Consider the following 27,919-nt stretch of genomic DNA (forward strand, 5'->3'; position numbering starts at 1 on the left):
CGTCTTGCCATCTCCAGCCTCATCCCACTCCGATGAGACACCACTTAGCAGCAGATGAGGTCAGAAATGGGCAGTAACGAACAAAAAAACATGGCATATTTGGTGCCAACACCAAAGAGAACAGCTCACCAGGACTGCCTAACATGCCTAGAGGTAGCTCAGTCCCAACAGCAGCCTGCTCTGCTAGACCCAGTCTCTGCTAGACCCTCATCTCTGCTACACCCCATCCCTGTTAGACCCTGTCTCTGCTAGACCCCATATCTGCTAGACCCCATCCATGCTAGAGTCCATCCCTCCTAGAACCCTCTCTCCGCTAGACCCCATCCATGCAAGACCACATCCATGCTAGACCCCATCCATGCTAGACCCCACCTCTGCTAGATCCCTCACCAGACTCCTAGAGCAGGCCCGAACATCTCCTACCTGCTTCAACCACTGAAAAAGCCACTCTGCACAGCCTTGGATCAAGTGTACATTTTTATTTTTTAATGGAACATAAACTCCTTTAGAAAAAACATTCATCTGGATGATAACACCCATAGAAAAAAACACCAATCTTGTGTTCTTTTTTTTTTAATTTGGCATTTGTTATTTGCATTTATATTAAAGCAAAGTGCATCTTTCTTATTTTTCTCGTTTATACACATTGCACAATACATAAATAATGATGCTTATAAAACGTCTTTATATTTACAAGTAATAATATATTTATATATAACATAAAATACATTTTTTCTTTAATAAATCTCAGAGTTTTTTTAAGGAGTCCTTTTTTTGTGTGTTTTATTTCCAAAGCACTACGATGCTAAAGTTCCAATGAGAATGCTCTCTTGTTCATTTAAACCTTTATATTTAGAAAAATAGCTTATGTTAAGGTCTAAACATGCTCATTGAGCTAAGAACAGTGTAAAAGTATCATACTTGTGTATGAATTCAAGAAGAAATGAAAGCACAACTGCATTTCCAGATACGATGGTACCGGGATGACCTGATCTAAGCAGGTTCCAACAGACCAACTATCGTGAACACTTTTTCTTTTTTTCCCCCGTTTGTTTTCCTTTGTTTTGTTTTGTTTTTTTGTTTTTCTAGGCTTATGTTTCTGTCACTTTGCATCTCAGCTCAAATTGCAAAGCACGGGCCATGCACGGTTTTCTCCGCCGTCATTTTTTCTCCTCCCCTCGTATCAATCCATGGCAAAAAAAGCAGTGAAAGGACGAGCATCACTTCTTCCAGCGCTCCCGCGGTGGACAGGCAGCTCGACGCCGTGGCAAGGCGTGAACCCCACAAGCCAGACGCTTTTAAAAAAACACAAAAAACACAAAAAACGTGGGGGCAAAAAACTGACTGGCAAGGTTTTGCAGGACCACGTTCACCCCAGCATCCCTCCGGCAGGCGCAGGGAGAGGGTCTCGGCTTAGCTTCAGGCGAGACGCGCTGTCCTTAACAAGTAGCAAGTGACTTCCGAATCCGCCGATCGCATAAGATAATCGTTTCAGAGCAATGAAATAATTATCGTATGCAATTCACCCGCCCCTTCCCGCGCTTTCTCTCGCCCTTCTGAGTTATTGGTCATTCACGCTTTTAAAAAATAGATATATTTATCAAAATCCCAAGGCAAAAATCTTCCCATAAGCTATTTCTCAAAACAGGAAAACAAACAAACAAACAAACAAAACAAAACAAAAAAAACAACAAAAAAAGTTTGCATGAAAAGCAAGCACTCAGAAGGAAATAATAGCAGCAAAGTAGTATAAATGTCATGAGTCCACTCTGTCTCGAGTCATCGGTTATTAAAAATAACCTCCAACCAGCACGGGCAACTGCTGATAAACTGTCTCGTGTAGCACTGGCCCCAGCCCTTCACAAAGCTGATCTGAACAGTAAATCCGGTCCATGGTTGCTGCATGAACTCATGGTCGTTAGGTCTCTGCAAGCTGTACGCCTTCTCGTAGTCAAACGCCTTGATGGAAAACCCTGGAAACACTTTGTGAACCAGCAACGTCCTGGAGTCGGGGTTGTCCAGTGTGGCCGACTTGATGAAGATGGGGTAACTGCTGCGGTTGTAGACCCACACGCCGTCCACTTCCTTGGTGAGCTGGATACCGTAACCGATTTTGCTGCGCACTTTCTGCACCAGCTGGCTCTTGTTGTCCGAATTGAGCTGGCCGAGGCAGAAGCCGTTCCCCTGAGGTAGATCATAGAAGATATCCAGGGAGGGCTCTTGGACAGAATACAGCCGACCCACGCGCGTTTTCTCTTCCCAGTATGCCACCACGCACCAGTGTGACCGATCCCCCGGCTCCTGAAGAACTTGGGAATCTAAAGGACAAGAGGGGGAAAAAAAGAAGAGGAATTGAAGACCGTGGAAGTAACGATACCCAAGAGAAACCGCGCACCACCACGCTGGGCCATGGTCTTCATGACCCTTTCAATGCACACGCAAATGCCCTTATCCTAGCCATGGTTTTCAGAAGAAGATGCGTTAAGGCCCCAGCTCAAGACCATTTCAACCAGCCCCGGTTTTTGGGGTTCACCGAACTTCTTTAATGCCTATCTCCAGTTGGAGCTGGAGCAGTCCAAAATCCCACCGTCCGCTTTCCAAAGTGACTACAGACCTGCTGGCCCCTTTCTGAGGTTGCCGTCGCCCCGGGAGAGCTAGCGCGGCCCTGGGGAGACGGCGCGGCGAAGGGCTGCCCAACGGGAGCGGGAGTTCATGAATCCTCGCCCCGATTCCCATCCGCGGCCTCCGGAGCAGCTCTCCGAAGGGCAGACGAGAGCGCTCCACCTTGCCGGGGCATCGCGGGTTACCCGGGGTTCATTTCTGTATATAAATACGTATTTATGGCACATCCAGCCACCGCAAAATGAGGAACTATTGACGGAGGGACCCAAGTGCTGCCCCATGGGAAGGGAGGGGGACAAGGGAGCGTCGGCGATAGTCCGCGGGGCCCTTTTCTGCCGAGGGAGCGCCGAGGCTCAGCCGAAACCCGACGGAGCAGCAGCTCGGCTGCGGTCTGCGGCGGCAGGGTGGAGACCGGAAGCCTTGCATTTGTTAACAAAAACGGAAAAAAAAACAAAAAAGGGCAAAAAAAGCAGAAGTTCGGTCCCTCGGCCCCGCTTTCCACCCCGACTCTTTCAGCTGCACCCGAGCAGCGGGGCGAACGCGCCGGGCGCGAGACCGAGCGGGGCGAGAGAAAAACCAAGGGGGTGCACGAGAAACGGGAAAACCCTCCCTTGCCGATGCGGAATATGCCTCAGCCCTGCGCTGCCTCGCTGGTAACTCCTTCCAGCCTTCGCAGGCATGTTAAGACCTGGGAACTATTAGCCTAATTGTATCTAGAAAAAAAAAAAAGCTGGGATGGAGAGTGAGCGAGTACTCCTAAAATAAACCTATGTGCACATGGACTGCGGGAGCAGGTAAAACACCCAGCAGCATCCCGGGCTGGGGACACACCACCTGGAAAGCCGCTCCGGCAACCTACGTACCACCTTAACGCAGCACCGTGACATCCCAGAGGAAGCCCGGTGGAAGCACAGGGCATTGGCGAAGGCAGCTCGCCCGCTTGCCCTGTTTTCTGTCTTTTTTTGCTATTAAGAAGCCCGCTTCCCCAACGCGGATTTTTTTCTGAAGGCTCTGAGTTCTGCTTCAAGCGCTGTACTGTGCTCTTTAAAAAAAAAAAAAAAATCAAAATCCCAGCCACACACTTTTAATTTCCTCATTTCTATGCCAGCAAGGAAAATATTTCTCCAGTCGCTGGAGGCAGCTACTAAAAATGGGCCCAACTGCATATTTACGCTGGAGAACGGGGACGATCCCTGCGCCGCGAGCGAGCCCCGGGGCCGAAGCGGGGCTGGGGCGGGGGCCGCGGTGGGAAAGGCTCCCGGCGGCCTCCCCCTTTCGGTGCCTCCCGCCGTGTAACTCGCTCCTGCTGAAACCTGGCACCGAATCCGCGCGATTCGGGGGGGGGAAAAAAAAAAAAAGAAAAAAAAGGCCGCGCCAGGAGGGAAGGGGGCGGGCGGCAGGCGCGGGGCTGGGAAGCGCCGGGTCTCCGATTACCCTCCACCGAAGCCCTCGCCGCCGGGGCGCTGGCGCTGGGTTTCCCACCCGCTCCCCCCGCTTCGCGCCAGGGCGATCCGGGCACGGAGCGCGGAAATTTCCCGGCCGCGGGTCCCGCGGTGCCGCCCCGCTCCCGGGAACCGCGTTTCGGCCTCGCTCCCCGTCGGTCCTCGCAGCCCACCCGGCAATTTTTCCGGCAGACGTCAGCAAAGGGAATTTTTTTCAGATTATACGGATTGCCCGGCCCCCTCCTCCGGGCCGTGGTCCACGCGGTGGCTTTTCCCCGTGCCCTGCCCGGACCTTGCTCCGCGCCGAAGCCGCCTTGCCCCACAAGCCCGGCTCCTTCCCCGGCAGTGGGAATTTTACCCAAATAAAGGACCGAGCTCAGCTCATCACAGAAAAGCAAACTGCTAAAAAAGCAGCTGGCCCGAAAGCGTGTTAAATCCCGGCTCGGTCCTGCAGCGTCCGACCCAAATTTGTACCCGCACGGCAGCAGAACGGCTACACTTGGGGCCTGGGGTTTTCAAAATTCACTATTTATATACACACACACAGGGCTTTTTTTTTTTTTTTTTAAAGATATTTTAACTAGCTGTTTGTTTAAAGAGTCCGGAAAGAAAAGCTACGCTGTAAAAAAATAAAATAAAATAATCCAAGCAACCAACCCACCTAATCAGAGCCTGCGATCAGTGCCTAGAGCTTGCAATTTTTTTTTTTTTGTTTTACAGCAGTTGAGGGAATTTTGGAGCAACGGCCATTGAGCACGCTGAACCCTCACTGAAATTCCTACGAGGTTTTATTTATTTTCTTTAACATAAAAGTATCCCTTTCAGGGGGAGGGGGGGGAAAAAAAGACTTTTTCACCTCGTGTTTGCGCTTGCATTAGCGAAGACCACTTAACAAGTAGCTCATTGCCACTTACAAAGAGTTATTTAATTGCCAGCGCATTAGGGGAAAAAAAAAAGAAAATTCAAAAAAAAAAAAAAAAAAAGAAAACTGCCTTGGCTATGAATGAACAGACCTTTATGGAGGGCTGGAAGTTCATGAATGAATCCCACTAGGTTTTCACTGACATGGGGTGACCAGACCTCAAGGACAAGTCTTAGGTAATCGGGGATTTTTCTAACGCGCCGGTGCCAGCGCACAGCGCGGACGTGCCAGAGCGCCTTCCGCTTGCGGGATTCGGCTGCTGACGGGACGTCTGGTCCAGGAGCCGCGCGAACCCCCGGGGCAGAGCCCAGGCTTCACGGCAAACGCGAGGCGCCGGGCGACCACGTGCCAGCACGCGGGGGTAACGCTTAATGATACAAACACCCACGCTATCATCCGGTTATTAAGCACCCTTCAATCCTCTGCTATCGCGGATTTGTTACGATTTTTTACGGTTTGCACTGCAGCCTGCCTAAGAGCCCCATCAGCAGTGAGGTTTCTGTGTTAAACCTGAGTTTGGACCTGAGCTCGGTTTTCCCAGGCTGCAACAGGAAGACTCACATAGGGCTTTGGCTTTGCAACAACGCCTGGAAGCGGCAGAGAAGCAACTTTCCTCCTCGACAGATACATAATTTTCATAATTTCGGGGTGATGAGAGGGCATCATCTGCATCTACACTTTTTTCTTTAAGTTTTGGTGCTCTTATTACAGGGTGGGGGAGGAAAAGATCTTTTTCATTCGGGAAGAACCGAAACGTTTCAGCAAATTTCAGGTGAGGTTTCTGTTTGAAGGGGGAAAACAAAAAGCCCTTTTGGCTTGAAAAAAATATGCCAGCCATAAATCTTAACCTAAAAGCAAGCATGAAGCCATTTCCATCCCTCCTGTACATCGCTAAATGTTTTCACAGTCCTATAAGGGTGTCTGTCCCCTCTCTGCTCTCAGCAAGGGCTCGGACACTAACGCCGGTGAGGGATATAAGCCATGGGGCTGGGATTGGCGAGAGGCAAATGTCCCTGCTGGTTTCGGCACCGATTCCTCCCGCAATTTGGGGCAAGTCGCTTTATTCCCTGCGTTTTCCAGCTGCGAAGCACGGACGCCCGCATCCTTGCCCCATCACAGCCCCTTTGGTTGCTCCGTTCAGCCGCTACCGTCCTCTCGTTACCAGCGGGAGATATTGGTGCTTGTTTTGACCCCGCCAAAGGTTTCCCTGTAATCGAGCGGCTGCCGAAGCAAGCGGCAAGCCCAGCGCGGCGGCAGCGATCTCGTCCGAGAGGACGGCTCCGGTCCGATGCGGGCGGATGGGGCTGCGCCGGCCCCGTACCCGCCACCACGCACCAGCCTCAGCCGAAACCGGGGACACAGCTCTGCTCCTGCCGAGCCTCTCCGAACGGCACGTCCTCTCCTGGCCCGCTCCTCCGCCACCTCTGCGCCTGGATCCCACCCAGGCGACCAACCCTGACGCAACGCTTTCGCGGTGCCCTCGCCGGGGTCACCGGCGGCTGTGACACTGCAGACGTGACCGATAACCCCGCGCTAGAGGGGAAAAGCCGGCGGACGAACCACAGCGGCCGCCAAGCGCTGCAAGGTCAAGGGTGGGGAAGCAGCGCACCAAGGAGACCCGTTTTAGCCCTTTTTCTACAAAAAAGGCCAGACACGGACTCCCAGGGCAGCAAGGAAACATCGTGGGGTTGTGAGCCGCCGTTCCCCTCGGCATCACCCGGCGAGGCAAAATGTGGTCAAAAAAACGGGTTGCGCGGGTGCAAACAGTGTGTTGTCTCATCGGGGGCCAGCCGGGGTTTTGCCCCCGTGTTACCGCTAAGGACCTTTTTGCAGGAGCCCCGGGAAAAACATACGTGCAAACTCCCATTCGAGAACCGCATCACCGCGATGAGGACACAGAGCATGACCCGCAGCTCGCGATAAGCCAAGAGAAACTGGCACGGAAAAAGAGGAATTTTACCTCCCGTCTAATCTCTCTTGCAATTCGCAGTGTACTGACGGGGGGGAGCAAACAACAACAAGTCCAAAAACTCCTTCCAAGCCAAATTTCCAGGTATGCTTTCAGAACACTAGGAAAAGCAAAGAAAAGCTAAATTGCGGGATACAGAAAAGGGCCTCCGTGCTTTCCACGGCGTTCGCAGGCCCTCTGCATACCCCACCCCAGGGACCGTGTGCCCCAAACCTTTCACAGCCCGCTGCGGACGAGGGCTAGACAGCTTCAACCTCCTCACATCCCGGCTTCGCAGGGCTCCGATTATTGCAGAAAGGCTAATTTGGAAGACAGGCAAGCCTTAAACTCTTGCTGCTCACAGAGAAGACGCGCGGGTGTCTACAGCAGGGATGCACCCGCCTGAGATGCCCCGGCAAATCACTGCCGCTCACTCCTTGGGCCTGCCCAGCCTCACCGCGACAGCAGCCCCCAAAGAGCTGGTGCAGTCTGGCATGTCAACACGTACTTAGGGAGCCCTTAATCTGTGGATTATTGACACGAGAGACCATAACATCTCTTTAGGACCCATTACAGGCTATCGTGTCAGTAGGTACTTAGAGAGTCCTTAATCCGCGGATTGACAGGCTAGACCGTAAATTTGTGTCTACGTCTAATTAGGCAGCTCTTCTTACTCAACATACACAGTAACCACGCGAGCTGAAGAGCCTGAAGATCATTTCTTTAATTTATTAACAAGTTGCCCACCTAATCGCTTAAATATGTCCTTGCTCCCAGCAATATAATTCAATCTTACATAGAAATCCATGTCCGGCCTCAGTGTCCCCCTCCTCAAACTTTTGTTTTCTCACCAGCAATAACATAAAATCTCCCTGTCTGGAAAAAGAGAATCTCTTCCTCTGGACAAAACCCTGCGCCTGAAATCGCTATTCTGTCAAAAGCCATTTTGACGGCAGTTTAGTGTTTTGCCTGGGGAAGAACAGGCTCTTGCACTCCGCTGGTCCAAGTTTTATAAGGGCTGGTATCTGGAAGCCAAGATGTCGCCAGCAGATCTGAACTCCTCGAGTCTGGTGGGGACGCAGCAGATAAAATCTGGCATCAGCCATTAGGGGAAGGAGTCAGGGATTTCCCAATGTTTGTAGCTTGGGCTTCGGTCCAGACTCCTTTCAGGGGTGACCAGCTCCGTGTAGCCCTCCCAAACACTAACGCGTGCCCTCGACTTGGTCCAGGTCCACTACCAGCTCCACTCCTACATTACGACTCCCTGGGGTCCAAAGTTCCCATCACCAGCACCACGGCTGGAAAAACCGCTTGGGAAACCTCTGCCAAGCTTCAGAACAAAAACGAGGTCAGGTTACGTGGTGGAGAGAAGACATCTGATCCCTGAGGACATCCCCAAAGGTTTCCACCCCAACTCGGTGACGCCTTGGATCAGGCCTCTCCCGGGGCGCCCCACGTGGTACCCAGCCCTGAACTTTGCACGGTAATTCGGGGACGGGACGCAAAAACGTGCAAACACTCAGGTTGTCCACAGAGGTTGTGGAGTCTCCATCCTTGGAGATGTCCAAAAGCCACCTGGACAGAGTCCCGGGGAACGCGCTCCAGGTGACCCTGCCGGACTCGGCACGGCTAGCACAGCCTTTGCCAGCACCGGGGCCCAGAAGGGAAGTCCAAGCCTGGAAAATGTAGGAGGATTAATACACATGTGCATGTGCAGAACGGCGAGCTCCTGCATCACGACGCCCAGATTTACCTTGTACAGGTGCAAATTGCAGGGAACGGGGACGGGGAGGGGGCAAACCGAAAAAAAAGAGCCGAAGTGAAACTCCTGAGTGCACGGCGTCCTCCAGACAAGCAATCTGATTCATCGACATCCCATGAGTCACCGCTGCTGTCTAATTACGGCGATTAATCAATGGCCACGGCTAAAAACTGCCCCCGAGAAGAGAAGAACCTCTTCTGTGCCCGGCGACGTTTGCTTTAAAAGCCAGCAGCCACCAGTCTGCGTCTGCTGTGGCGACACGGGGAAGGGAAAAAAAACACACGCGCGCACACCAAAAATGCCTGTCTGCCTGTCTCCGGCGGTGAGAGAGGAGCCAGCTGACTCCAGTTTCCTCCGTACCAGGCTTTGGGCCTCATCAGCCATGCAAATTATAGAGTACCGCGCTGTCTGAAGGCCGAATTTCGACTCAGCTCAGAGAAAAGCCTTAGAGGAAGGGTGGGGATGGAGCAGGCAGCCAAATCCATTCATAATATTTACAGTAAATGGGCCTCTTTGCTGTTGTTTAGTATACAGCCAGTCTAATTATTTTTGAAGTTTTAATTTTTAAGCGCCTCCCGTATCTGCCTCTGCTCTCGCACCCCTCCGCGGTGTGGGAAACTTTGCTCTTTCTTCTGCAAGAGGCAAACTGGGAATCCCTCCCTCGCCCCGGTCCTCTTCAAGAACGAGCCCTGGAGTTGGTTAGGAAAAACAAGTGCTTCAAGGTGGGGACACGGGAGTAGGGAGAGAGGCAAAAAAAAAAGGGTGAACCCTTCTAGAGGAGCATCAGGAAAATCCCACTGGCTTTTCAGGCAAACAAAAGGCAATTCCTCCGCGGCCACGCTGAGGAGGCTGCGGTCCTGCATCCAGGGCCTCCTGGAGAAGCGGAGCATGGCCATGTCGCTGTATGGAGCCCAGCAAAAAAATCCATTTGATTTTCTCCAGAAAACAAAGCAAGCGGCGCTGCCAAAGCAGCTCCCGGCCGCGAACGCCGGCTTGCGGCACCGGGGCGGCCAGGGCCACGCCACGGCGCAACTTGTGCTGCACCGGCTGCGGGACCTTGAAAGCATCGCGAGATGCCCTCAACGCCCATGGACACCTTCTCGCCTGCTTCTCCCTTGGGTCTCCCCGGTGCTCCCACTCAGCCCGCCTTGTCCTCCTGGCTTCAGGGTCGCCTGGCGTTCAGGACCCCGTGGTGTCACCCCATTTTAACGGCAATCAGCGAGGTTCCCGAGGCTCCTCCTGAAAGCGCAGGCTGCCCGAGCTAACATTAAGGAGATGCCGCTGTGCAACCACCAAGCGACGGGGCGCCGGCATCAGCGGCCGGATCCAGGAGGTGAACATACACCTTCGTGCCTGGTTTTCGGTGGCCACCGCCGCCGCACACCCCTTCTCCACCTCCACCCAACCGAGGCTTGAACCAAAGCTCACGAGCAGGAGAACCGGCGCATGAAACGCTCACGGCTTACGACTGCACACGTGGGACTGGCGACGGAGCCTGCCCCAAGAGGGTCTTCCAGCCCTTGCTGCGCTGGAAGAGCACGCACCGTTGATGGACACCTGACGGTCACCCGTTCGTCACCACCCCTGAAGCCAACAGCGGCCACCAGGCTACGGGAGCTGAACGCAGCGACCGAGTGACGTCCCGGCGGATGGAGCCCCAAAACGCTCGCAATTAAGACTAAAATGCAATGAAAGCACGAAAAAGCTCTCTCCCACCCCAACCGGTGGCTCTTCCCTGGGTTGCACCCCGGGCAAAGCCGAGACACGGCCCCCAGGAGAGCCGCAGCTCTCGGCGCTTCATCCTTCCCACCGACAACATGTAGCGACGCGGGTTACACGTTAAAAGGCTTGTAAAGGCCTTAATAAAAACTGATGCATAGTAGGCTAGGATTTCCAAACTGATACCTAATACCCAGATGTGTATTACGATTTTTTCCTAAGCGCATTCCATACACGCACACACACACACACACACACACACACACACACGCACAGCGCGGCTGCTCATCTAATTTCCATAATGAAAAAAATCCTCTCCCTGCAGCACACTGACCTACAATTCTCCCCAAAGTTATTACAAGAGCGAAAACAGACGTTGAGCAAAAAAAAAAAAAAAAAAAAGACCGGCACCCACCCTGCGCCGAGGGCTCTTTCCGAGAGGGTCGGGAAGAAACGCTCGTGGCGCGGGGAGGAAAACGTGGAAAAACACAGGGAGAACAAAAGTCCTTTTCACCGGCGCCCCGTCTCCCCCCGGCCCCCGCTCCGTAACAATTATGAAAACTGTTTAGATGGGATGGCATTTGGAACATTTACTGCATTCCAGCCCATAAATTCCAGGCCCGGATCTGATGGAAAAAGCGCCCCCCCCCCGCTCCCCTTCCCCTCCCCTCGCTTTCATTCCTTCTGTCTTTCTTTACAACCTAATACCCTGTCGACTCAGGGCCAGGGCCTACTTAGGGGGAAAAAAAAACACCCAGCGCCAGACTGGAGACAGCCTGCAGACTGAAAAAGTTAATCATTACTTCTGTCTGCCTCCCTAATCTAATCGCGCCGGCCGCCGCGGGCCCGCGGAACAGCTCGCGCCCGGCCCGGCCGCCGCGGGAAAACGGGCCGGCGCGGGCGGCCCCCCGGCTCCGTCGCCCAAGGCTTGGGCCAAATTCACGCACCCCCCCCCCCCGCTTTGCTCGGGATTAATAACACTTAGCAATTATGGAGAATATTGCGTTCATTAAGTAATTGACCCTGCCGGTGCTGGCAAGGGTCGGCGGCGGCTACGCGGCGTGGGCAGCACCCGGCTTAACCCCCCCCCCCCCGCCCAAAATTGCTCCTCGCTGTCCACCCGCATCGCTCCGTTTTGGGTGGCACGAGGATGCTCAGCCAGGCGCCGCGCCGAGAACCGCTTGCTCGAGACCTAACTACATCATGACACCCCAGGTCTCGCTGGGCAGAAGGAGGAAGCAGGACGGAGGCCACCTCCTGCCCCGTCCAGCCCAATTCTGCATCGGCTGCTCAGAAAAAACCACCTTTCTGCTGTTTCTCCGGCGCGCAGAGGCTTCGAGTGTGTGAGGCCGGGCCGCGGCGACACGCAGGGATACATTTTCCATGCTCGCTCTGGCCGGCCGTGATAAAGAGCAGAAAAAGCTACAGGCCTCTTTGCACCAAGATTTATGAGTTTGTTCCTTCTAATGGGCTTAAAAAGTCTCCGCCTGCTTTCCAAAGAAAATGCATTCATCAGTTCAAACCCAGTGATGTAACTTCGGGCTCCCGACACGTTTTCCAAATAAAACTTCTGTTACTCGATTCCCGCGTCGCTGCTCCGAGAAGGATTTTTGGTATTTATTCACCCCGTCCGCTCTGCCCGGGAAGGGCTTGCGGGACCGCAGCCCCCGCAGCGAAAGGCAGCCGCACAGCGGCGTTGCACAGCCCTCGTGTCACCCGGGTGGACCTCAGAGGGACGGGACTGCTCTTTTCCACTCTTTCGGCCGCTTTTCTGCTCGGCTCCACCACGCTGACCTACCGTGGCTCCCGCACGCTGCAGGGCTGCAGCAACCTACCTGCGCGGCAAACCTCACCGCGCACATCAAAGCGCGGGCAGAAAGACCACCCCTCCCCACCTTCCGTCTTGGAGACCAGCCCTTTTGCTTATATTACCCCCAGCCTTCCTGGGGCCCGGCGTGGCAGGCGCTCAGCCGCCCTGAAGCTGCAATGCCCTGGAATTTTTAGTATCTATAAATTAGAGCCATCGGCTTCACCGCGGAAAGTCTGGAGCCAACTTCCCCGGTTATAAAAGTACAGGATGTTTGAACTTTCACCACCTTCTCAGACATAAAGCAGGTCATTGCAGAAGTTAATGAACACCTGAGCATGAGACGATGGATAATATCAGGGGAGCTTTTGTGCTTTAAAGGACGGCCGACCCGGCGATGGGAAACCTGCTGCGGCAAGGCATGACGTGAACGCAGCACGCCGGGCGATTTTCTTCCTTTGAATGCTGGTGTAATGCTCACCTCGGAAAGCGAGCTCTTATTTAATCAACTCTGGCAGCTCTACAAACAAAAATCTATTCAAAAAGAAAATTACCATCCGCAGCCTCATGCTCGCTTATTATGTACATACACATATATGTACGTACTTGCAACAACGCTCCGAAGGCTTAACAGCGCGGGCAGTTCGGAGCTATTCGCTCCGTGCAAAAATCCGCCTTGCCACCTGCCCAGATGTTCAGCAAAAGGCTCGGAAAAGCCACGCAAGCCTGCCGTGGGCCGGCAATCCGTCAGCTCATCCCGAAGACGGAGAGGCTCCCGGGGACGCATCCGAACCCTCCATTCCCTCCCGCAAGCCAGCGCATCCCTGCGGATGCAAGTTCCCTGCTGCCTCCCATAAGGGTTTTTCTTTGAGAAAGAGTAAGGTAACGCATGGAGCCAGCAGGGTCCCGGAGTCCCACTGCTGTCCCCAAAATTGGGGGACCGACCCCAGGAGCAGCTTAGCTAAGCTCAGTTAAGCAAGCCAGGAGGCATGGAGGAAAGTCCATCACCACCTGGATGAGCTCCTCCACCTCAGCGAGCACCGCCCTGGCCGTACGTCCATCCATCGCTTGGCCTGGCGGACGGCTCCTGGAGAGCCTGAGGACCAACGTGAGGACATCAAGCCTCGGTGGCCTGCTAGGCACAGCGGCCCGCTAATATTTTTCGAGAAAGGCCCAGTAAGTGAGGTTGCGGCTTGACAACGCAAAACATTTGGCTGCAGAGCTTCCAGTAAGAGCTACCAAGTGCTCAGCATTGACGGCAAAGCCCCGATCCGGCACGAACTTGCTCTGCCAACTCAAGTGGGCTAAAAAAACGTCATCGGGCTCAGTGATACCTGTCGGTAACGCTAACGTCATGCCAGGTCAGGTGCTGCCTGTCCTCCCGCAGCCGACCAAGCAGCGTAAAGCCGGGACCATCTCCGCTGACTTGGTGGATCACCACCACGCACCTCCACCCGATCTGCCCCAAATCCGCAGCGGCGGGTGAGCACCGAGCCGAGGGGACACGGAGCGGCAGGAGCCGCGGGGACAGGCAACGGGGAGCTGAAGCTGCAGCGCTTTTTGTGCAGCGAGGTTAAAAGGGTAGAGAAGGGCTGAGCCAGCTCTTACAGAGCTGCTCTTTTTTTTTTTTTTTTTTTTTTTTTGCAAGTTAAAACCAAGATAATGACACTGGGTGGGGACCAATTTTGAGGGCTGAGCAGCCAAACCAAAATTAGTCTGCAAGCCAAGAGCTTCCTAGGCCTCACAGTTTGGGGAAGGAAGCTGAGAAAAGTCATGAAAAGATTCTTCAGTAAAGCGAGAAGCGAGGCCGAGGGTAGCGTTCAAGCAAAGGTGACCCTGCTATTAAAATATTTTTCAACATAATAAAAATAAAATAAAGCGCTCAGCCAGCCTCTCTCCGAAAACCAGGCCCCATGAGAAGTCTCTGATGGGGCAGGGGGGAGCTCGCCTTTTCTTTTCTTCCTCCTCCTCCCCCCCATCACTTTCTTCCCTTTCGCCAGTATGTTTTCTTGTATTTCTTTCTTTTTTTTTCTCTCTCTTGGCTCTTTCCTCATAAAAGACTGATGTAATTTCCTGTCTTGTCCCAATGTTTCCTGTTAATTAACAGGGTGAAAGTTATCATCACATATTTAAATGGCTACCCAAAAGAAAAAAAAATATATATATATATAGGAGAGAATGGCTCTCTGTTAATAAACATCGCGTCATGCCGCAGGCGCTTCTCGGACCGTGGGGCAGGTCTTACGGATGGGACAACCGGGGCAGGGGGATCGGCGTGACCGAGCTGGGTCCGGGGGGGGTGAGTTTGCACCTCGCTGCCCCAGCTTTGCCCGGGGGGAGCAGAGGGAGCCGCGGGAACCGGGCAGCCGCGGGAACGGGGAGCAGCCGCCCGGGCACCGGCGAGCGAGGGCGAACTGCCACCCTTCCCGGGACTGGGATGGAAAATCCCTGCAACGCTAGGCCAGCAAAGCCGGGGGATTTTCTTGCAAAAAAATTAAAAAATGCCAAGAGCGAGAGCGAGACAGCCCGGCTGCTGGCAGTGAGGTCACCCCACCATCCCCTCCAGCTCAACAGGCAGCAGCGTTTGGAGAATACACCCAAGACACTGCTTTTATTAAAAAAAAAAGGCTAATCAGAAGCCAGAGGCCGAGAATCCCACAGGACGGGACACTCGGCTCCCTCCTTTCCCACGGACTTCAGCGCCGCGCGAGCCCGGGCCGGCGACCGGCTCCTCCGCCCGGCGCGGGCGGGCGAAAACGCACGGGATTTGGGCAAAAATTGCCTTCTGCCTCGCGCGCCGCCGCTCACCGGAGGCCGCGCGCCGGCCGTTAATAATATCCCCGGCGCCGAAAATAAACTGGGAAGGAAGCTCCTTTGTGACAGTAGGCAGGCGGCCAGGCGGCCGCGCGGGTCATTCCCGCCGGCCGCGGGAAGATGGTCGGGCTGGCAGCGACCTCCGCCTGGCCTCTCGCGGCATCGCCCCCGGGGGCCCGGGCCACCGCGGGACGGCACCGGCGGGCGCCCCGCTGCTCCCCACCTCCTCACCCCCCCCCGGAGATGGTTTTCCTCCTGGGAGCTGGGTTTGGCGTCGGGGCGCTCCGGCACGGCAGCGGTCCATGGCGATGGCCTGGTGGGACCCAACGTGGTGGATGCATCTCCCATGGCTTGGAGCAAGCGGGGCACCTCGCTCCATGTTGATGCAACCCCGCCATGTCTCCTGGGGCAAAAGCAGCAGATTTTGGATACCTGCTCCAAATGGAGGTCCCTCCAGCTCCCAGGAGACCAGGGATGAAGCATCGTCCCACTGTTGGACCTTGAGATGGTGGGCACCCATCTCCCCTACCTTGGAGAACATATAAGGTGGCTGCACCCTCAACCTCCGCATTTAGAAACGACATCACGCTGCGCCCCCCCGTCCCCGTCCCTGTCGCTGATAGAGGCGCGGGGTTAACATTACTTGTTCCTATAGTGTAACCGATACCCGATCACAGACATCGTAGATGGAAAAGATTCAGAGCCCGTCCCTGCCAGCTCAGGCCCGCTCCCTTACGAGTGTTTTTGTCCCGTCTCGTTTTCAATGTCCCAAGCGATCAGGTTTCCGCCGCCCATTGGGACATTTTATTTTGCAAGCAGACGCCGTTCCCAACCGCCCGGGCACACACCTCCCTGGCACCCACCTCCCTGGCACCCACCGCCGGCGGCCGCTTCTCCCTCGCCCTCCTCCCCAGAGCAACCGCAGCTCGCTCAACGCTGCAAGAGCGGCCCAGAAAGCCATTTGCAGCGGCGCCGAAAATATATATGATACAATGTATGATAACTTTGCAGAAATAGTGCATATATCGGGGATTACCCCAACAGGCAATGCCAGTGTGTTTTTCCCCTTTTGCGGAAAACTCGGCAGCGCTGGGTTACAAATATAGCGAGTTTAACATCGGGAACTCTCCACTTCTCTTTTTTTTTTTTTTTTTGCTTTTTCACCGATCTGCTCCTCCGGCGAGGCTCGCCCCTCACCCGGGCGCCGGGGCGGGTGCCAGGCGGCGGACGCGCTCCCCGGGGCCGGCGCGGCCGCCGGCTGCCGCGGTCAGATGATGCGCGAGGCGAGCGGCGAGGCTCCTAGCCTGGCAGGCGGCCGGCTCCGCTCCCGCGACTCCGATGCTGTCATCTCAGCGTTAACCCCTCGTAACCTCCCCGGCCCGCCGAGGCCACGTTTGCTGGAGGTTTTCTCTGTTTTTCTTTTTTTTTTTTAAGGCCAGGGCACGGGAAAGCAGCGGTGCAAGGCAGCGGGGCATTAAAAATAATATTTTTTAAAGGATGCATTGCTCAGAAATAAATGACTTTGGGAGAGGGGGGGAAAAAAAAGAGAGAAAAACATCCCGAGCAATTGTTTATCCCCGAGACAAACATACGGTCCCAGCGACGCAGGAAGATGTCTCAATTTCGGGTTATAATAGGATGCCGGTTTGTAAATAAAGGCATCGCACAGGAGGTTATACACCCCGTGCGGGAGGCAGGCGGGACGGGAGAGCGCGGCCGGGAGCGGCCGCTCGGGCTCCTGCCTGCACCGGGCCAGCGGGACGCTGCCGCCGCCGCCGCTCCCGGGAATAGCTCCAGGTTTAGGGAAGGTGCTGGGCCGGGCCAGCGGGGATGCCAGCGGGGATCAAAGGCATAGTGAAACATTCCAGGCCTGCGTGACGAAATGCCGCCCGCCGCCGCCGCGAATCCCGCCGGCAGTGGAGCGCCGCTGGCCGGGAGGCCCGGAGCAGCCTCGGCCCGGCACCCCGTCCCCCTTGGGTGGAAATTCAGGCTGGTATTTTATCAATAACCCTTAATAAAGAAAAAAAAAGGTGGTTTGCATCCTCGTCTGGCTTTCTCGGTGCAAGCTCTGGGGCTCTTGGAGCCACCTTGCCCCCACCACCCACAGCCAGCTCCTACCGCGGGAACTGGGATCCCAGCGCGGGAACTGGGATCCCGCCGCTCGCCCCCGGAGCCAGCCCGGTCCCCGCGAGCCCGGCATCCCCCGTTCATGCCGTTCAGCTCAAAACACAGCAAAAGCCACCCCCCAGGCTCCTCCTTATGGGAATTATTTATATCTCCGCCGGGATATTTTTGCCCTGCTCTTCGCCCCGCGCCGAGGAGACAAAGGGTCCGGATGGGGGGCACCTGAGCACGGCGGGAGATGCCGTGACCCACGAGCCCCCCAGCACCCCCAGAGCCACCAGGGATAAAAACCAAGGAATAAGTGAGCTGGGAGCGGGGAGGGAGCGTGGGCACATCCCACGGAGGACGGGGCGAGCGGGAGATGGAGCACGAGAACCGGCGGGGAGCAAAGGATCAACCAACACCGCCTTAAAATCCGGCCAAGCCACGCGGGCTCCACGGGTTGCTCTGGTCCGATTTTGACCTCTGGAACAACCCTCACCCCCACTTTTCTTTTGTTTTTCCTCCTGTTTTCGAAGGAAGCCCACTGGGCCCCAGAGGTTTAGCGCGGCCGTGCAGCAGGTCCCTCCCTCTCGGCGCCACGTGCCAGGAGAGCCCCGCCGGAGGGAAGGTCGCCCCGAGCGTTTGGGGAGGAACCAACGCTTCGCCAGGGACCCCCCGCCCCGGCGATGACGTTTTCGCGTGCATTCGCTTTTCTCCCTTTTTTTTTTTTTTCTTTCCCCTCCTCTTTTTTTTTTTTTTTTTCTTCCCTTGCCAAAAGCATCAAGCCGCGGGCTGCAGGCTCCCGACCTTCCTCCCGCCCTGAACTGAGCCCCATTCATTAGGCCGCCTCTCCGCGGGGCTGGGCCGGGAAGGAAAACAGCCAGCGGAGCCCGGGGAAGGGAGAGGAGGCTCGGACGGGTTACGGCGAGGGGGAACGGCGCGCCGGGGCTCGTCCGCCCACCTCCTCCGGGATCCGGCACCGAAGCCGCCTCCGGGAGAAGCAAGGAGCCACGCTGGTGGCCCGACCCGAGCCTCCTCTCCCAAGAAAGGCTCCTCGCCGGGACGGCGATCCCTTTTTTACCGCTCGCCTTGCGATGTCAGCGTCTTTCCAAAACCCCCATGCGAGCTTCCCTGCCAGCAGAGCCGTTAACCCCCGCCTGGCCCGCGGCCCAAATTCCCTCTTGCGCCGATAGCGATCTGCCTTGCTAAATCCTACCCTGCTGGCTGGGAGAAGGGGACGGGACCTCCCTTCCCCGGCCCTGCAATGGCCACGCTGAGTCCGGCTGAAGGCTACGACCAAGGTGGCACCGGCCGCCCTTCTCTGGTGGCCCAAGTGGCCTCCAGCTGGGCTCACAGGTGGCTTTCGGTGCCCTCGGCAGAGCCGCTCTCCATGCAACCCCCAAGGTGCTCCTCAGCCAACCCATCTCATCCACCTCCAGATCTGCCCAAGTTGGGCATCGCCCCTTCTTCCAAAGCGGCCTATGAGCAGCATCAGGGCGCGAAGATGGGGTCCATCGCCGGCCTCCCGCGGGAGACGGAGCCGGCGCTTTCCCGTTGGGCACCCATGACCCACGCTCAGCTATCCAAGGGGCAGAAACCAAGCGCACCCCCTTAAAGCCCTGCTCAAACACAACTCTTCGCCTCACTAAAATATGCAAAAAAGAAAAAGAGAGAGAGAGAGAGAGAGAAAAAGTTAGCTTTGGAGCACGGCTGCAAACTGCGTTTATTTTCCTTTCTTGCCTGGGTCTCTCCAGTTGGGAATTTTCGGAGCTGCACTTCTGTGCGTGGAGCGGAGATGCCAGTAAATCAGAGCAAATTCAAAACAAATGCTCTTTCATGTGGAGGCATTCGGCTTTGTTTCAGGGCCTGTGTAGCTAACCGTATCCCTCCATGAGTCAACTCTCCTATCAGCTCCTCATTAAACTAAATGGCTACAATTACATTTGTGGAGGAAAAAAGAGCGGTTAATGATCGTAAAAGGCTCCGTTTCCAGGCTTTTTTTTGGCGGGGTGGGGGGACCTTTGATAACCGAGGCCCCCCCCTTCCAAAAAAATCAAATTAAATAAAAAATTAGCCTCGAAGGGGAGTGAATGCGCAGAAATTATTAAGGCAGCCTCCCCCCGCGGAGCACCCCGGCCCGGCGCTGATGTGCCGGGAGATTAGGCGACCCGGCGGAGGCCCCGGGGCCGGCGCTCCCGGGCGGGCGCTGCGGTTTCCTGCCCCCCCCCGCCGCCCCCCGCCTCCCCTCCAGCAGCAGCCCAGACAGACGAGATGTTATCGATAGCCCGGACCTCGCAGAAAGCCCCCTTTTAAAAGCGACGACTTCCTCTGCTTATTCCAGGCGGCATCCTGTGGATCCCGGCCGCCCCTCCGCGAGGAGAAAAAAGAGGGGGAAAAAAGAAAAAAAACCTCACAACATCCTTACTGTGCTGTTTTGCACCGTCCCTTTTTCCTTCCCAAAAGCAATAGGCTGCAAAGCGAGGAAAAACCCAACGCTCCCCCAAAACACACTTAAAAAAAGAATAAAAAAGGGCAACGAGTCGCTCTGTTCCCTTTCCCCCTCCGTTTGATTAATTCTCATTAGGGCCGTTGAGCAAACACCATGCTCCCCTCTCGAATAGCAGCCAGGGTATATATTACACGGCAAGAAAAACAAACAAGGCGCGCTTAAAGGCATCCACACCGAGCACGATTCCTGGAGAGCGCGCAGGGCCCACGCGCCTCCGAAATCCCAGTGCTCCGCGAGGCCAGCGAGACGTCCCGCCGACGGGAAGCCTGCACGGGCACGCGGGGACGGCGTTCCGGGCGCTCGGCCGTCCCACGTTAACGCTTCGGGACCGGGAACGATGCCAAGAGCCCAGCTCCGTGGAGAGGAGAGCTGCCCTTGGAGGTGCCAGGGATGGGACGTCTTGGAAAAGCCACAAAGCTCCCGTTGAAGCCCAGAGAGCGGTGGGGAAACCGCCCTCCAAAGACCCGTAACGTCACCCGCAGGCAGGGGCGGCCAACGGGAGAACGAGGGATACGCAACACCTTCTCCAAGGTTGCAGCCACGGTTTCTCCCCAGGCATCGCAACAGGATGGATGGAGCAGATGCCCAAGCATGGTCCACGTGCAGGCTGCACACACCACTTCCCCAACGTACGGCCCGCCAGTGGGTCTGCAGCTGCCCCACGGAGCGGGCACCCATGCGCTGCCTCCCTCCCACCCCCATGCAGTCCCACGGGCAAGGAGAAGACATGGCACAAGGTGCAGGTGCCCTCAGCCACAGGCCCACCTAGCACTGCCGGCCCACCGGTAACGCTTGTTGCAAATCACAGCGTAACACAACAGCGGGGAGTGGGTACACCTCACAACTCGTGCCCGCAAAACGCCACACGCGAGTTACCCCAACAAAAACACAGCCCACAACAAGCGTCCAAACACCGCGCTAGCAGTCCCAGAAACACGGCGGAGGTGGAACGAACCACAGATATTCAGTCCTCCTGCAAGCGTACAACCACACCTGCTCCAACAGTCTGAACCCTCTAGCGAATAAACTGCCAGTATCATTTAGCCTTCCCCAGCCTTGCTCCAAAAACTGATGGAGCATAAGGCTGGAATCCAAAGGAAATACGGACTTGGGAGGACGGAGAGCTTAGCTCGGGATTGTCAACACCACCCCTCCAAGCGAGGTACTCGGCTGCTACCGAAGAGAAACCCAACTCTCCCTTTGAGCACGCCTTCCTCAACAACTCGCATCCTCCAAACTCCCCAGCGTGGCTTTTTTTTGCTCATTTGGGCCCCCCTGGTCAACGGGAATGGCAGGGACACAGGCAGAGAGGGGCCGGCCCGAGAAACGCGCCCGACGGTAAGGTCAACAAGAGAGGTCTTACCTGAAAGCCCCCCAGGGGCTAGACAATTAGTTCCCCCTGTTTCAGTGGAGGAAGGCACAGAGTCTGGACAATCTGCTGCGGCAGAGGGAGAGAACAAGAAATAAGTATATATTCGTTTGGGAGCACGCCGTAAACAACGCCAAGAGCAGAACACACATTCCAAAGCGCTGAACAGGAAGCTATTACTAATTGTCTGCACAGACACGGTAGTTCATCAAGATGCATCCACCCTAACTCATCGCCTCCATCAAGGCTCTGCGCTGCACTTAATCACCAGCCAATGATGATCATAGACTGGCAAAAATTACAGACCGTTTGCCATCTTTCTGTCCAAGTCACCGGCTAATGAAATCCAGCCCATCATCTGTATGACATAACTGACTGAGCTCCCCAAGTGCCTAAACTGTTGCTTTCTACGTTGAATTTAGCCAACACCTGCACTCGCCCAAGTGCAAACTGAAAGGGAAATGGCTTACTGCTCCCCTTTTGCTGCAAACGGTCTAATGTTAAGAGCACTCCCGTCATCAGCTTTGTCATCACTGGTTCTCCGCGGATCTCATATGCCACCGATCACCTCCTGTGAGCACAGCATGCACCTACGAGGCCTGGCCAGACAACACCTACTCCTCCGCGCGCTACCGAAGGTATAGGAAAAGGTTAAGATCGGATGGCTTTGGTCACTACCCCAGAAGACACGAGCTCAAGGAAACACCACAGCTGAGCGGAGCTGAGGTCAAGAAAAGAGATCCATAAAGTTCACGCAACCTTCAGGGTCTAGGCAGACTGTCGGCGAGTTTTGGTTTCATCACATTTGGGCTCCCTACCGACATCCCTTTGCTCACTGCTGTGTCTCAAAGCAAGGGCCACCGCTCAGAGGGCTGAGGCCAGGTAAGTCATCTTTCCAGAATTCATCCCTGAAATCCTAGTGAAAAAAAAATGCCTGTGTGTACAACCTCATTTTATCACAGCAAAGTATAAGCCCTAACAGGAATATACAGTTTAACAGGATATACTTAATCAAACTGAAAACAATGGGGGAGACAGGAAATGGACTTACTTGTGAAATACTGTATATTATACACTCGCTAAATGCCTGGTAGTGTTTTCTGGGTTCCAGAGAAATATGCTTTTGCCTGTTTTAACCCCTTCCAGTTTCTAATCCAGACAGTTCCCCTATACCCTTCCCCTGAGATGACTCCAACCGCCTTGGCTACAGATGTGGTCTGAACACAGGCTGGACTATCCCACACATGGTGCCCCATGCTGGGCTCCGATCTGCCCCCATCAGACGTGGCGAGCTCCCCCACGAGTCCCCGTGAGCCCTGGGGTATAAAAGACATGATTTGCCCTTTCCAAATCATCTTACTCTGGAGGTCATACATAACCAGGTCCTCTCTTAGCACGCTGGACACTCTACAGAAGACGAGGATCTAATTCACGGGATGGTAGGAGAGAACCCCACCAGTATGTCCACTGAGGACTTAAAATACATAACCCTAATGATGAGATTTACAGCAATCCTGCTCCAGTTTGACTCCAAACACAAGGGCCATTTGGAGTTTCGCCACCGAGGCTAAAAGCAAGGATAGATTCAGAGGCTCCCGAAACACTGGACCGCTTCCTGATCAGCAGTAACAGTCAAAGAAGAACTAAAGTATTCCATTATCGTTGACTTCTCTTGACAGCTACCAGCTCCCTTCCCATGTCCCATTATCCAACAGCCAGTTTGCTTTATCAGTTAATCACAAAAATCCCTCTAAAGCAGAGAGCCAGCAGTCTCCTTACAGGACACAGCGCTGACATGGCCTTCACCCCAGAACAAGGGTGATGATCCCATATGGAACAGGCAGGAAAGCATGGACCTCCTGAGCTCGTAGCACTAAACGCAGCTAGTTTTAGCCTCGCACAATTCTTATCACCCACAGATGAGCCAAGGGCATTTGCTAGTACGGGGCACACTGGCTCACTTTACGTTTGGCACTGGGGAGGTCATAGTCTCAAAGGCTTACGCAAGTCTACTGCATGCAAATCTCTTCCCAAAATTCTCCTACCGCAATATAAAACCATCATGGAGACATACAATTACTCCCGGTGGCTACTGGCCCAACTTTGCAAGGTGCCGAATATTTCCTGGAAGCTGCCAAACCTTCAACTCCCATGAAAATCAAGGCCACGTGAGGACACGTGACTCTGCAGCTAGCTCTCAGCAGGTTTCCTGCACTCCGATACCCAGGCTCCACCTCGACCAGCCACCCAGGAGAGCGTGCACACCAAGGCTTGTGCGCATCCCAGCCGGGGTCACCACGTAACCATGAGTGAAACCACCCCCTTCACTGGAGGGATCTCCTCTGGTCAGCAGTGCTGGAGATGCCTTCAGGAGCAGGGTCTAGACAGAGCCACCAAGGACTGGGCAGCACAGGCGAGTGCTGGGCCGGGGCAAGAGGAATACATGGGACAAGGGGCCCTAGCAGAGGCTACGGGTGCATCCGTACCAGATGGACAAAATATCTGCTTGAATCCTGGTGTCTGAGGGCACCACTGTGCTCCTTGTCTCCAACACAGCCATACGTGGTAGCTCCTGCAGAGACGTCAGGCTTGTGGAGCCCATGTACACCCCTCCGGGAGCTCAGCTTCACCTGCCGTGGGCTCAGCAGTGCATCGGCCCCACAGGCTTGCGGGGGGAGCCCGGCCCCTTGCAAGTTCCTGCTGCTGATGCCTGGAAAGGTCCCAGATAAGCAACGGTGAGAGGAACTCATCTGAGTTCCTTCTCCTTGAGGAACGCATCTGAGCAAGCTGGCCCAGACCTACACCCTTCCCGCAGGTAACACGGCTGTCAGAGCAGATCTTCCTGATCTATGGAAAACATACGAGTATCAAATCCATCAACCCACAAACGCACGTGGCGTTTAGGCGACCGTGGCAGACCCTCCGGCTCCCTGTCTGTCCCGGCTTTCCTTAAGCAAATGACACAACCTGTCTGAACCTCCACCACCTCCAAACAAGCGTCTGAGGTAATCTCCACCTAACACACTGGCAACCACTGCTGCAGGCTGGGCACACGGCGATGCCTACGTATCTGCCATACGAAGCACTTGCGAGACTTAGCACCAGGCGCCTAAATATTTTTATTACCACTATCACGCTTCATGGAGAAGCGCCGTGTCAAGTTTCCCGTTGCATGCACCGTTCCCTGCTACCGTTGCAGAGAGTTTTTCCAAGTTGCCCAACTATAAATGGAGGGATCGTTCCTAACCCACGTCCTAGAAGGGTGCTGGCAGCCCAAAATGGCTCGTTTTAATCGCCCATGTAACACGTTTCATGCTCTCCCACCCTAAGTTACTGCTCCTCTCTCCTTTAACCAGTCTAGGGCAATATTCATCCTAAAGCTTGGAAAGAGAGGAACCAGAGACCCCAGCACGGCTCTGCCAGCTGCGAGCGATGGCCGGGATACCCAGACATTAAATTTGCTCTTGTTCTCTCCACGACAGCCCTGATGAAAGCGGGAACGCGCATGCACGCAAAAACCCGAGGCGGCCGGAGCCACCTGCAATGACAGACTTATGGGCTCCTCCCGCGCCTGCCGCTGCTCCGCGCGCCCTGTTACTCAGAGTTCAACCGCCAAATGGGTTTTTCTTTCAAAAAGGAAAAAAAAAAAAAAACTGGAGCTTTTTGGTGAGTAACCCAGTTGTTTCTGCGTTTCCGATTGGCAGCATTAATCACTTCCTATTGGCTGATACGAGCAACTTTTCCTTTCGAAATGGCACATTCATGCTCTGCGGCTTTTCTGTTTACACACATTTTGCTACCTTATGTCAACACTTGCTAATGAATAAATATATCACTCGACTAACTGAAAATGAGGTCCTGGCAAAGGCAGATTGGATGTTTAAACCCTGCTAATAGATTTATCCTAGCATCTTTACGGGAAACCGAAGGCCAGCGTTAACCCTTCTTTCCTTGAGCTTCACGGGGGCAAGGAGCCCCCCAAAACCCTTTGCAGATGGGTTTAAGTCCTGTGCCAGCACCATCAGTAGGTAAAAACAAAGGAAAGAAAAGGGGGAGATCTCAGCAGCTGAAGCTTTTCAGGAAGCCCAGCAGGGAAACAGCCAAAATCATGCGTCTTGCCCCAAAACGAAACTCTTTGCAACCCTCAGTCCGTGCTATGGAACAGCCCTTTCCAACCCAAACAGCTCCGCGGCGCTCGCGAGGGATGTTGACCATAACACTGATATCCCCTCATTAATTAAGGACCATTTATCTCGTGTTTTTTCAAAATATTTCGCGCTCTGCAACCCAACCGCTTGCTAAACAGCTCCGCCGGTTTCCACGCGGCGTCGAGATGCTCCCTTGTGTCACTGGGAGTTTGCAGCGCGGAAAACACGAGGGCGGCATAGGCTCCAGCCCAACTAAGCAAGGCACTAGGTACCATTCCCTCGGGAGCCTGGTCCTAGGCAGGATGGGACCTGCTACCCGGGGTGTCCAAAGCGGCCTCGCTTTTTGCCTTTCTTTCGTTCTTTTTTCCAGCACGGGCTGAGGGCAACCTCAAAATGAAAAGACCAACTCCACCAAGGCGGTCCCGTGGGACCTGCCCGGGCTCCGGGAAACTCAACACCAGCAATTTTAGGGAAACTGCTCTTTTGGCAAAGCAGGACCCAAGACCGGCTTCCAAAACACTCGACTCCCTTCCGACTGACAGACACAACCGAGCTACAACCAATCCTTCCCATCCATCAGTCCTGGGGGAGAGGGGGCGGCTTGGCGGAGCGCTGCCCCTCCCCGGCTGCATCCCCGTTTCCCATTTTCCCTAGCTCTTCCCTGCTCCCGCAGCGCCAGCCCTACTCCTCCGAGCCGGCGAGCCGCCGCCAGCCAAGGGTTTGTGCAGACGACCGCAGGGGAGCTGGTGCCAGCCTCACACGGGCTTCTCCCCTGGCATCCCGACATCCAATTACAAGCAACAGGCACGCGGAGCCGGGCTCCAAAAGGAAAAAAAAAAAGGGAAAAAAAAATCCTGCTTTTCTATCCCCCTTCCTCCTTTTCCCCACCTGACAAGGCGGGATTAGACTCCCCTAAAACACAAAAAGACTTCTCCGAACCACACGTGTCAAGTCTCATTTGGCTCCTCGGCCATCACAAAGTTCCCTGCCCAAGCGACTCCGCCGCACCGCTTCCCGAGCTAAATCCCCCAAAACGCCCAGGCCGGCGCGGGAGCGGGCAGCACGGCTTGCACCCGGCCTCCGAGCCCGGCCCATCGCCGCTCCGAGCTGCCCGCCGGCAGCCGCATCCCCGGCCGTGCGCTTTCCGCTCGCAGCCATCCCGGCTTCCCAGGCAGAGCCGAGCAGCCAAGGCCTACGCTGCGATCCCAATCCCTCCTGGAGCCTCCTGCCCTCGGTTTTGTTTTTTTTTTTTTTAAACCCCAGTCTGTGCAGAGCATTTCTTGAACACATCCCACGTTAATTCTCCCGGGGGGACGGGGAGGCACACGCACACGCGCAGGCAGCCCAAAAGCGAACCGCGTCCGCGCAGCAAAGCCAGGAGACGTCTCCCCCGGGAAGGGGGCTGCTCTGCCTTCGCACCCGAGCCCAGCGGCCCGCACTCAGAGAGCTCTACTCACCCGTTGGTTTGAGAAAATCCATCGGATATCTGGAGTAGGGTGGAGGGGGAGACTCTGGAATTAGAAAAGTAGAGAGAAAATAAAGGCAGAGCCATGAGAAAGAAGAAGGAGAAGGGAGGGGAAAAAAAAAAGAGGGAGAGATAGGAACTTATGATAACAGTGGCATTCTTTTAGCCAAACTGTTTGTCTTAGCTCTGGGGGTTGGAGGCAGGGCAGCGAGGCGGTGATTGCCTTGATATTTAGCTGTCAGATAAACAAAAGGGGCCGTCTGGCGCCAGTCTCCCTGCTATCTGCCGCTCGGGCTGTCTGCGCGGGGCCTCCTTGGCTCGCCGCGGCCGCGGCCGCCCGCCCGCCCGCCCGCCCGCGCCAGGCGGCCCCTAATCCCGCGGCCCCCCGCTTAAAAAAAATTTTCTTATGTGTATGTGTGTGCATAGAGGCATGGGGAGGAAAGTTCCGTGGCGCGTACCTAGCTCGCAGAGCCGGCTGAGGTGGTGCGGGTTGCAGCAGACGAGCTCGGGGTGCGCCTTGCCATAGGACTCGCAGCCGCAGAGGCGCTTCACCTCGGCGCAGTGGCGCAGGTCGGGCCAGCGGAACACCTTGCACAGCAGCAGCGGCAGCGGGTACCAGTGCGCGCCGAGCCGCGCGTCGGCCGCCTTGGCCGGCAGCAGCAGGCAGGGCGTGCGCGCCCCGCCGCGCGACTCCACGGCGCGCAGCAGCCCCTCCAGCTGCCGCTCCTTGAGCCGCTTGAGCACCGCGTGGGTCAGCGCCTTGAGTTCCGCCTCCGCGCCCGCCTTGCCCGCGCAGCACCCGCGCCCGGCGCCGCCGCCGCCGCCGCCGCCGCCGCCCGCCGCCGCCGCCGCCGCCGCCACCGCGCCGCCGGGCTCGCCCGCCGCCTCCTCCTCCTCGGCGCCGCCGGGCGCGCGGCTCCGCCAGAGCCGCCGGACGAGCGCCGAGCGTTTGGTCCTGAACATGCGGCACGCGAGGGAGGGCCCGCGGCTACCACCCGGGCATGCCGGCCGCCACTCATGAAGCAGCCGGGCGCCGAGGCGCGGCGGCGGCGGCGGGCGGCGGCAGGCGGCGAGCGGCGGGCGGGCGGCGGCGGCGCCGAGGCGCGCTGTGGCATGCGCCAGCCTCCGCGCCGGGGGGCTGCGCGCGGCGGGGGGGGGTGGGGGGGGTGGGGGGGGGAGGGAGGGAGAGCCGCCCCCCCCGAGGGTCCTCGGGCTGGGCGAGGCGGGGAGCCGCCGCTGCGCGCGGGCGCCAAAAAAAAAAAAAAAAAAAAAAAAAAAAAAAAGGA

The 27,919-nt window shown here is 55.8% G+C and overlaps 1 protein-coding gene across 3 annotated transcripts; it reads right to left on the reverse strand.

Moving 5' to 3' along the window:
• Positions 1 to 464: 464 nt before the first annotated feature.
• Positions 465 to 27,904, reverse strand: LOC112994492 (mothers against decapentaplegic homolog 7). Of its 3 annotated transcripts, none has more exons than XM_064499683.1 (4): positions 27,092 to 27,903; positions 26,626 to 26,679; positions 21,015 to 21,086; positions 465 to 2,318 (listed from the first exon to the last, which is right to left on the reverse strand). In XM_064499683.1, exons 1-4 carry the CDS (start codon positions 27,594 to 27,596, stop codon positions 1,780 to 1,782), a joined length of 1,170 nt encoding a protein of 389 aa, XP_064355753.1. In that variant the 5' UTR covers positions 27,597 to 27,903; the 3' UTR covers positions 465 to 1,779. The 3 variants fall into 3 exon arrangements, with proteins under 3 accessions (XP_064355753.1, XP_064355752.1, XP_064355754.1); XM_064499682.1 differs by having other exon boundaries at positions 21,015 to 21,089; XM_064499684.1 differs by lacking the exon at positions 21,015 to 21,086 and having other exon boundaries at positions 27,092 to 27,904.
• Positions 27,905 to 27,919: the final 15 nt, after the last annotated feature.

This window comes from Dromaius novaehollandiae, chromosome W, assembly GCF_036370855.1.
Source record: "Dromaius novaehollandiae isolate bDroNov1 chromosome W, bDroNov1.hap1, whole genome shotgun sequence".
Classification (NCBI taxonomy): domain Eukaryota; kingdom Metazoa; phylum Chordata; class Aves; order Casuariiformes; family Dromaiidae; genus Dromaius; species Dromaius novaehollandiae.